Below are 11,180 nucleotides of genomic sequence, written 5' to 3' on the forward strand. Positions count from 1 at the left end.
AATACTGATAGTTATCAATCATGAACTAAAACACGTTTGGTTTGTAGATATGCATGACTTCACAAGCTGAGGTTGGTTTTTCTTGGGTTAAGGCTAAACAGCAGCGTACTGTTGAAACAAACAATTGAGGTTGTATTGATTTTACTGGCTTCCAGCAGAAACCACAGAGACGCAGAGACACAGTTTCTGCATCAGGTCAGTGCTGTTAATAATAACCCGTCACACACACTCAGAGTCACGTCTGAGTTATCTGTGCTTTCATTCCAGCCGTGCTTGAGACAGCTGAGCGGGAGAAAGTCTTTAGACTCAAGACAGATCAGATGAGAGCTGGGAGATCAGCCCACAAACGATGGGAGGAACAAAACCCTGAACAATCACATAATGACCATGGAAGCACAGTTATGACATGGTTCTGGTGGTCCAGTGTGAGATGAATAGAGGGACATTTGCCCAGGATATATGCGCAAACAAACACCAGATTTGCTATCTGAAAATACTCTAATGCTCTAATCTGCCAATAAAAATGACTTTAATTTCTTAATGCATGCTCCTGGTCTTATTGTGAATGATTCATTAGTGCATGTTATTTTCAAATATAAGTATGCAAATATAATAATGCACAACACTTAATATGAGCCTGGCACAGTGTGCTATGTTATTGAGAACTGTAGGCTAAAGGTGGCAAAAAGTGAACGCCAAGGACCACATGCATCTGCAATGCATTTCTAAAAGCAGAAATAAGTGATTTGTTTGGTTAACAGTGTTTCTCTGTGGACATTTAGGCAACTGGTCTTGGTTAGTTTAACAGAAACATCTCAGAAGTGGGAAAAACTGCTGAAAAAATAAACATTCTCTTTAAAACAAAAAGCACTGATGAATTGTGTATTACAATACCAACGCATTTATTAACGCAGCAAACACAAACCGTTTCCTTCAGAGTTCTCATGCGTTCATTTTTGGGAACCAAATAACATTTAATGAACGCTCTCTGTTGGTTCTTTTTTAATCCAGAAAAAAACCTTCCCAGAATATTCTAGGAGACAATAATTAATTAGCTGGGAAGAAATAATAATCATCATTATTTTGGCCATTTTGATATAATGTCTTAAGATCTAACCTAACCTAAATTAACACACAGAATTATTCATACACAATAACCATATTTTCTCAAGGCTTTGTTCAACATTATTTAATTTCATACTTCAAGCTTTTAAATCACAGTACTCAGGGGGTGCTAGAGTTTTCTTCAAATGTATGTTTGATTAAACCAGATGTGTTATCATTACAGCTAGCTATATATCAACATTTGTCTGGTAGGGTTAGATTGATAATTGATTAAACCAACAGACTGTTTACTCAAAATCCTGTTATGGCGTTCAGGTAACATACTTTGAGCAACGACATCATGGCTTGTGTAGCTGAACTCGCTTGCCTTCACATGATAATATGAAAATTTCACAATTTTCTCCACAGTTGGACAGTTTGTACAGAAAACTCCCAGCAACACAAACACAGAAAATGACCATGATGTTTCTATTAGGAGTGTTTTATTCCAGACTCGGAGTCCAAGGAAGAGAAACAAACACACACACACACTCAATCTCACTCGTGAACACATGAAAACAGTCCCAGACGTCAGTCAGAAGAATTGACCGCTCAATAACAAAGCTTTAAACAAAAGCAGCGTTCATCGTCTCGCAGCAGCACACGCGTGCAGGCAAGAGCTCATCACACGGATCCGAGTGTTACCACACACTGTCTCTGTATGGCTTTCAGACGAATCAAATCAGGCAACAAGAACAGACAGAAACACACAAACACAACTTCTGTCTGTAACCAAGAACAGCAACTTCAGGGAGGACTGATGACTTGGATCTGACTTAGAGCCATCCATCTGGAACCACTGGACATCCCGTTTGAAAAACCTGAAAAAACAAACTCAGGCCTCATTTCACCCCAAAATCAACATAAATAAAGAAGAAAGATTTGGCATAAAAAATTAAAAAATTAAATTGTGACGTTATTGTAAGCAAAAAAAAAAAAAAAAAAAATCCCCAGTTTTAAAAATATTATTATTTAAATTCAGCACTACAAATAGAGCAATTATATACAACTATTTCATTATTTAAATACTATGTTGCTGTGTTACTATGTTACAATAACAACAACAAAAAATAATAATGATGATGATGATGATGATTATTATTATTATTATTATATCAGTAATTTTAAAGTAAATTAAATATTGAAATAAGTGAAATATTTTTACATAATGGTAGGATTTAATTAAAATTTAGTTTATGCTGATTAGTAGTATTACTGCAAAATTAAAACATTTGACAGTAATAAACCTAAAGAAACCCCAGCTGAAAATTATGAATTATAAATTAAAATGAAAATGTAAAAATATAATAATATTAATAATTAAAAAACTCTGGATGAAATGCAGTAATGAGAATTTTAGAGGGGCAATTTATTTAATTATTATAACAATTATTTCAAAACCTGGTTATAAAATAATCCAACTTTTATTTAAGTATCCTAAAGGTAATATTTATTTTTTTTGATTTTGGGATAAAATGTGCCCTTGGACCAAGGCATGTAAAAAATTTGTCAGAGTGGGTTCAGTTCAGCAGAGGATTGTTGTGTGTGTCTCAGTCCGTGTGTATGTGGCAGGGGTTTGTTCCCTCGTCCAGAGCTGCGTGGTACAGTCTGATGAAGTCTTTATAAAGCGGAGCACATCTCAGCCAGGCTTCCCCGAACCGCACGGCTCCCGTGAAGAGGAACTCGCCCTGTCCCGCTCGCGGGCCGCACTGCTGCGGCATCTTCACACGACCCGTCCACCGGCCGCACCCCCGCCCCCCGCCGCCGGACACAAACACACGGCTCTTCTGACGGTACACGTGACTCAACGACACCACCACTGACGCCTGATCTTCATCCTCCTCCTCCTCCTCCACATGATGAATACTGCCGCGCACCGCTGAGAGACAGAGAGCAGTGACAGAGATTTACCATGATTTACAGAATAAACATCACAAACTTTAATATCTGAAACCTGCTGCAGCTGACATAACACAACTAACATTACACAGGCAAAACATGCATGAAGTTTTTTCTTTTCTTTATTAACTTGTTTTCCAAAATTCAAGTTGAGTTTTTTCCAACATCTGAAATGTGCTGCGACTTTTATTCCAAAGTGGCTTAAAAATGCAATTAACATCAAGAATGCAAAACTGGTTTTATTGTATTAACCAGCACAACTTATTTTGTAACTATGTTTTTTAACAATGCAGTTTTGACTCTGTGTGACTTAAGGTCCTTTCACACGGAGTCCGAAATTTTCTTGTACGTTTTTTTTTTTCATTTTTTTTTCGTATGCATCATTCGGAGGCATTGATGCGAAAACTCGGAAATTCAAACCTAATCTGAATTTTTTTATGACGGATGAAAATTTCAGAGGCATTGTGTAAACATGATTGACACAATGTGAGGTCATATTTATTTTTTAACGTGCAAAATTTTCGGACAGGAATTTCAGACTCAGTGTGCAAAGACCTTTCAGTCAGGTATGACTTGTTTCCAGGAAAATATGGTACATTATGGCAGGGAAACTAATAGTTTAAAGCAGTAAGAAGCAGATTTGTCTTACCAAAGTCGCTGGTGCAGATCGCCATCAGCAGCTCGTCATCAGCGCAGGGTCTGCATGAAGCTAAAAACACACACACACACACACGTTAAATGAGTCTGAGACTGCAGCTGTGTCACACACATGCACACACACACACACACACACACACACACACACACACACACACACACACACACGTTACATGAGTCTGAGACTGCAGCTGTGTCTCACACACACACACCGCAGGGAAATGGAGACACATTTCCTCCTCAGACGCGTCGGGCCTGTGCTGCGTCACACCCGTCACACTCCAGCTGTGTCTGAGTCCTGTGATCTCTGACCTTTGCCCTCTGACCCCGTTCAGATATTATCATCATTATCTGCCTTTCCTGCTTCAAACCCGGCATCTGACTGAGATTAAACCACATTACATCATGCTAAACATCTGTAAAAATAAACACATGTACATTTAAAAAAAGGCTTTTATGGTTGATTTGTATAAAATATTTGAAAAGTCTACCCAAAAATCCACCAAATCATATTAGAGCTCCTCCAGTGCCTAATACTTTTAAAGGCTGTGTATTTGTGCTCTTTATAGCCTTTTAATATTTTAACACAAGTTTGTTTTTACTGTTGTAATTGTAGTTTGTGTTACTTACAATCGCGTCGCCCAATTCACGTCACTCCCATCGCCCAACGCGAATTTGCTTCTATTCACGTATTTGCAAATGACTTTGTATGTAATCTACTCAAGCAAATGATTTAATTTGCTTTTGGTGTGCACACACCATTACACTTTTAATATAAACCATAAAAATGCATTGTGAGAACCAAACGTTCTTGCACATCCAAAACTGATTCCTCAAAACAAATGCATTAAAAAAAGATTGACACTTTAATGTTATAGGTGTATTAATGTTATTTAATGTTGATTAAAACTACTATTTCATTTATTATAAAAAATGTTGCAACAGGCTGTCATAGTTCACTCGAGAGAGTCATATGTTCTGATGAATCAGCAAAGGATTCGTTACAATGATTCAAACAGATCAGAAGTGAATCAGACTACACTGGTTGTGCTGCATGTTTCTTTTTGCATGTTTTAGAAGATAGTATCTTATATTTATCGTCTTTTCTTCATCACATTCAGTTAAGACTCACAAACTGGGTAAAATGTAAACGTAAAGCATTGATCTCCAGACTCGCCCTGTGAAACGAGTCAGTGTAAATGTGATTTCTCACCTGATTTTACACATGAAAGCACATTCAGACTCACACTTGCATACAGATCCCGACTCAAAACCGCTCTAAAACTGCTCTTTAAACGACTTTCAGCAGCTTGCACCCGCGGCTAACGGCTCATTAGTGTGCGGAGCTGAGATTGTGATGGGGAAGGGACTCGTTCTCTCTCACGAGCACCGCAGACTTCAGTTAAAGGGTCAGTTGAACCAACAAATCACAGTTTGATAGCCCTATGATGAACAGAATGGGATTCATTGACTGAAAATCTGGGCTTTTGGTCACATGGATGACTTTTATGGTACTTATTTGGAGCTTGAGCTTGTATAAATCAGGCTCCACTTTCATTGCTTTCAAGAGAACAGTTTCAGACATTCCTAAAAAAACCTCTCTTTAACACACACACACACACAGTTTTCTCCCCTGTAGACTCATCAGACGCCTGTCCAAGCGTGAGTGTGAGTGAGACCAACAGGTGAGGAGCTCAGGACACCTCAAGACTTACATGTTTATGAGTCTAAACTTTAAAGCCTCTGGGAATGGAGCGGGAAAAGAGAGGGGGAAGGGAAACAAAAGAAAAAGGCATTCTGAAGGGAACTCCAGGTAGCTAAGTGGAAGAAATGAAGGACTAGTTATTAAGATTTCAGTATTTAGCCTGTGATTCTCTACAAAGAGAACTGAATTATATCATTCCAAACCCCTCTTGAAACTATTACGCTCCTCTGTTAGAGCTCTTCTCACCTTCACAGACAACACAACAGCGTCTTTCATATCAAACCAACCAATGAGAGTGGACCTCAGCGAGCATCAGACCAATCAGACGCAGCGCTGGCTGTGATTGACAGCTCTACAGGCTGCTTGACCCCGGCGGGACCTCCTGATTAGACTGTTTATTTTCTTATGTCAGGCTGAACATGGATCTGGGGGAGCGGCGGGGGTGGATGGGTTTGTCTGGGGTTTAGGTTTTACAGGGTCAGACGTTTTTACAAGCGCTCTAAACCAGTCTTTCATGTGAATGACGGCCATTTGACCGACAGTATTGTTATTCGACCCCCCACACACAACACTCCCGCTCTCTCTTTCACATGTATTCCTGTATTCGCTAGAACTAAGTATTATGGTGCATATTTATCAATATTGTATTTTTTGATTATATAAAATTCAGTAACAATGTAAATATTATAATGATCACATTGGTGATCCAGTTTCAGACCCACTCCTTATCGGGAATATAAGACTGAAAAAATAAATAAATAAATAAAAATCAGTGAATCAGTGCAGAACTGATTATTCATTTTGCATCCTAAAAAAAAAAAAAAAAAAAAACAATACACAAGATACAGTGTAGAAAACAACTTCAACAAGTAGGAAAAAAGCTTAAATAACTTTTAAAAATATATAAAAATGACAAACGCACAAAACAAAATTACTAAAACTTACACAAAAATGAAAACAAATATATACAAGCATCTTATAGTATGTATTTAATACTGAAATACCATTGTCAAGATGTCCAAGCGTGGTATTTTACATGTTTTAATTTTGTATTCAAAATAGTTAAATATTATTATTATTTTTCGTATTAAAAAAAATAATATTGTGCATTGCTAAATCGGTATATATATATATATATTTTTTTAATAATAGTAATTTTGTTTATTGTTAAATTGGTGTATATAAATAAAAATAAAAAAAACATTAAATACATATTTTCTGCATAAATTAAATGAAAATTGTGTAATAATCATGTCTGATTATATTGTACTTCTAGCATTGAATGTATGTTGTCAACAACGTGATTATGTTTGTGATTATGATTCTTTTGTCTGGGAAAAATAAATAATAATTAAAAAAAAACAAACAAACATGTTTTAAAGTGTCATTAAACCCCTGTTTCAGCACGGGTCTTTCACACCTTACATCTGAAAAAGACTCCAGAAATGGGCGTGTAAAACTGTAAAACTTTTTCCCCTTTTCCCCTAATAACAGACACAATGAGTGCTATTGCTGTTTTCACTGATGTGCAACCTGTTCATATGAGTTAACATCTCAGAAAACTGTGTTTAGGGTTTCAGAACATTTTAAAGGGATTTCAGGTAAGTGTATAAATATCGAGGTAAAGTCTGAATTGAGAGGTGTTGTTGTCAGTACCTGTCTGTGAGTGGGGCTGGTCTCCGGCTGGCGTGTGTGTGGAGATCAGCTGGTACTGAAAGGCAGTGATTCTCCGGCTGATGTCCCGGCGGGCCGAGGCCTCCACGAACAGCGCCCCCTCCTGCAGAGAGAAGCAGCGCACGTGTCCGGCCGCCTGGTCCTCCTCCGTCAGCAGCAGCCGCAGCGCTCCGGCCCGCTCCACATACAGCCTGGCCCCGCGCGAGTCCGGCCGCGGCTTGACGCAGGCGCGCAGGTGACCCTCCGCAGACGGCAGGTTGGGCCTCAGGTTGACGATGACGGCTCCTGGGGGATAGAGCCACTCCAGAGAGCCTTCGGCGCAGCGCAGGTACACCTGCTCTACGTCCCGCGCGTGAAACTCGTGCATCAGACCACTGCAGACAGAGAGCACAAACTAAGCCTTTCACAACAGAGACATACTGACACAAACCCTGCTGGACAGTCCTCCTGTAGAATCACAGCGTTTCAATATCAGACGACTTCACACAGACTCCAGGAGAACTGAAAATCTTATCTTGAAATTCATGCATTTGCTTTGAAATGACTTTAAAAGATTTTTTTTTTCCCCCGGTCAAGAGACTCAGAATCATAGCTGTTTTTAAAAAACAGATTCAAAATATTTAATGCAAAAAGTACAAATAAAATAATAATCAGATGTTTTCCACATATTTTTCTACTAAATGAGAATAAACTAAACAAAAACTTAAATAATACTCAAACAAATGTAAACATAAATAAATAAAACACATTAAAAATACTAATAAAAATGACAAAAGCACATAACAAAATTAGTAAAACTTTAAATAATTTAATTAAACAATTGAAATTATTTAAATTAATGCTATTTTAATAAATAAGAAAATGTTAAATTAAATATTTAATATTAAATACAGTATTTATTAATATTAAATACTGTAATATAATAGAGAAAAAAAAAACTAAAATACCACTTGAAAGACAGAATGTTTGCATTCATTATTTTATTTATATGCACCAATTTAGCAATACACAATTTTAGCAATACAGGAAAAAAAGAAAAAATACCTTTAGAATGTAAAACTTTCCAGTGTTTTTCTAGTATTGTAACTACTATCTGGTATCATTTACCATAATATATTTTGAATTATCTTCATATTTTCATAGTTTAACTACTTTTATGTGCTTTTGTCATTCTTATTCCTTTTTACAACATTTATTATTGTTATTATTTTACTTCAAGCCAAAGAGGAACGAATTGCTCGTTTTTTAAAACGACTCTCAGAAATCTGAGTTTGACAAATTGTGACATCCACAGCTTTGATCCCGTGACCTGCTCCTCATCAGGAGAGATCAGGTGTCAAACGTGTGAGATATTAGCTCGACCTGAAGCCATGAAGCTTATGGTTTATGAGCAGGATTACATGCAGACGACAGATATGACACAAGCTGTCATCCAGATGTGACGTTTTCATTTTCCCCGCCAAAGCGCTTTCAAGTGGCTGTGGTTTGGCTTATTTCGGGATGATTACAGTGTCTGTTCTGGCTGGATCGAAGAAGCTTTGAGATTTACACTCTTCAGGTGTACAGTATGAAAAATGATGACCTCCTTCTATTTTTAAAAAGCATCATTGAAAGTCCACTTCACTTTACCAGCTGAGTTTCTTCAATACCATGGATTTAAAAAATAACTGGCTGATTCCAAAATACAGATTGATCATATTCCTGCATTTCCACCAAATATTGAAGCACTGGGTCTTCAGGAGGGTGAGTGAATGATGGCTGGACTCCAGCTGGGGTTCTGGATGGCCATTATAATTAAACTGACGGGGTTGGGTTTCTGCTGAAATCAGTGCCAAATGTCCTCAGAGGAAAAGCCGAGTTTCGCACTCATGACCCCGAAATTCCCTCCCATTTCATCCGGCTTGTTTTTAATTAACGTTATTAAATCATTTTCTGGAGTCAATTAAGCTGTGCGGCGCGTAATCGAGGCCAGATTCGGCGCGGTCTGCTTCAAAGAGTCAAATGAAGGAGTTGAAAGAAAAAGTGCGAGTCAGCTACTAAACCAGAGAGAGAGAGAGAGAGAGAGAGAGAGAGAGAGAGAGAGAGAGAGAGAGAGAGATATGAACGTCACCGTGGGCGCAGTTTTTCGTCAGTCATTTTTCGCTTCAGCGCTGAGTATTCGAGTTCATTTTAGTGAATCGATTCTTTCGAACGGTTCATTTTTTTTAATTCGTGAAGCGTTTTGCGTATTATTTTCTTGAAGTGACAAAACATATTGTGACAGATGCGATCTAATGATTCACACGTTAACTTTTTTATTCTCAAACAAAGCTGTAATCCAGCAGAGTAACAATTTATGAATCAGCCTTCGCGAATCTGAATCGTCCCGGCGGCAACAAGAAGTGGTTCAAAAGAACAATGGGTTCGCGAATCAGTGTCTTCAGGTAAAATGTAATAACTTGTCCAATAAGGGCATGCCCGGACCTTCCCCATTACCTAGCTCTCACAGGATTTCACGATTTAAACCCATGCATTTACACTTCTTAACAGTTATAGAGTATTGCAAGTCTTAGCATTTAACATTTCTTTGCATGACCAAAAAACAAACAAACAAAAAAAGTAGACTAAAACGTACAAAAGTCTTCCTTATATAAACATGCATAATGATCAACAGGATATTTCTTCAAATATATAGCTTGTTAAAAACATTTTGTATGCAATGCGATCATGCGAAGTACTATGCAATAATAACAAGAATGATAATAGTTTTTAATGTGCAGTTAGTTGTTGTAAGCATTTTCTGCGGACAGATTATTGTAAGACCTTTATAATGATTTAATTTGAAATACAATGCAAGGCTCACCTTCCTCTCCAGTTGCACTGGTCGCTGGAATATTGTGTACATCCACACAGGACCAGAGCTGATAACAGAAAGAATAAAAACATGCTCAAACCCCGACAATCTCTTCCAGTGTGTAGAAGATCTCAGTCCCCGCCGCTCTGGGTCACTTCAGAAACATGACCGGATCAAGAGCAGACAAATCCGGGATGAAGAGCATGACTGCGCGTGAGTCTGAAGCCCAGACACTGTTAGTGAGTCCCGCAGAAACTTTCTCCCTCATACAAACTCAAGCCCGCCCATAACACACACACGACACACCTCTAAGCCACGCCCCCGCCAGCACTCCGCGATCACCAAGCATTTACCTGCACTGCTGTTCAAAATCTCGGATCAGTAAGATTTTTTTTTTTTTTTTTTTTTTTTTTAAGTTTCTTATGCTTATCAAGCCTGCATTTACTTGAAAAAAAAAATAATTATAATAATAATAATAATTTTGTGACATATTATTGCAATTTAAAATAACAGTTTTCTATTTTAAAGTCCTTTAAAATATAATATATTGCTGTGATCAAAGCGGAGTTTTCAGCATCATTACTCCAGTCTTCGGTCTCACATGATCCTTCAGAAATCATTCTAATGTGCTGACTTATAATCAATGTTTGAAACAGTTAACTGCTTAATATTTTTTGGGACCTGTGTTATTTTTGCAGGATATTTTTTCAGGATGAATAAAAAGTTAAAAAGAACAGTGTTTATTCAAAATAGAAATTTTGTGTTACAATACCTACCATTCAAATGTTCATGTTCAGGGTCAGTAGCATTTTTTCTCTCACTTTAAAAAAAAAGAAAGAAATTAAATTAATACTTTTATTCAGATGTGTTAAGTGGATTAGAAAAGATTAATATTTTCAATAAATGCGGTTATTTTTAACCTTTTTATCAAAGAATCCTGAAAAAGTATCACAGGTTCCAAAAAAACAACAACAAACAAACAAACAACAACAACAACAACAACAACAACAAAAACGGAATCACAGGAATAAATTATATTTTAAAATATATTAAAATAGGAAACCAATATTAGAAAATGTAATATTTTACAATATCCTTTTTTTTATCAAATAAATTTAGCCTAGGTGAGCATAAGAGTCTTCATTAAAAACACTGAACATCATACTGATCCTATCCTTCTGAACAGCAGTATTCATGTTCATTAAGTCCTATTTAAGCCTAAAACTTAAGTCTATAACCTCATTTAGTTGTACTGTGGTCGTACCACGGCACCGAAGAACACTACATGATACAACATCCATCTACAGC

The 11,180-nt window shown here is 37.2% G+C and overlaps 1 protein-coding gene across 1 annotated transcript; it reads right to left on the bottom strand.

The window, feature by feature from the left end:
* Positions 1–1,525: 1,525 nt before the first annotated feature.
* metrnlb (meteorin like, glial cell differentiation regulator b) lies at positions 1,526–10,230 on the bottom strand. Its single transcript, XM_019087736.2, has 4 exons — positions 9,882–10,230; positions 7,022–7,413; positions 3,653–3,712; positions 1,526–2,983 (listed from the first exon to the last, which is right to left on the bottom strand). Exons 1-4 carry the CDS (start codon positions 9,962–9,964, stop codon positions 2,655–2,657), a joined length of 864 nt encoding a protein of 287 aa, XP_018943281.2. The 5' UTR covers positions 9,965–10,230; the 3' UTR covers positions 1,526–2,654.
* Positions 10,231–11,180: the final 950 nt, after the last annotated feature.

The sequence above is a fragment of the Cyprinus carpio genome, chromosome B1, assembly GCF_018340385.1.
Source record: "Cyprinus carpio isolate SPL01 chromosome B1, ASM1834038v1, whole genome shotgun sequence".
Lineage (NCBI taxonomy): Eukaryota > Metazoa > Chordata > Actinopteri > Cypriniformes > Cyprinidae > Cyprinus > Cyprinus carpio.

Bases quoted from the DNA above. Each gene is read 5' to 3' on its own strand.
- metrnlb (XM_019087736.2), bottom strand. From the start codon at position 9,964: ATGTTTTTATTCTTTCTGTTATCAGCTCTGGTCCTGTGTGGATGTACA. The intron at 7,414-9,881 runs GTGAGCCTTGCA...CTCTGTCTGCAG, and splicing joins CAGTGCAACTGGAGAGGAAG to TGGTCTGATGCACGAGTTTC. The intron at 2,984-3,652 runs GTAAGACAAATC...TCTGTCTCTCAG, and splicing joins GATCTGCACCAGCGACTTTG to CGGTGCGCGGCAGTATTCAT.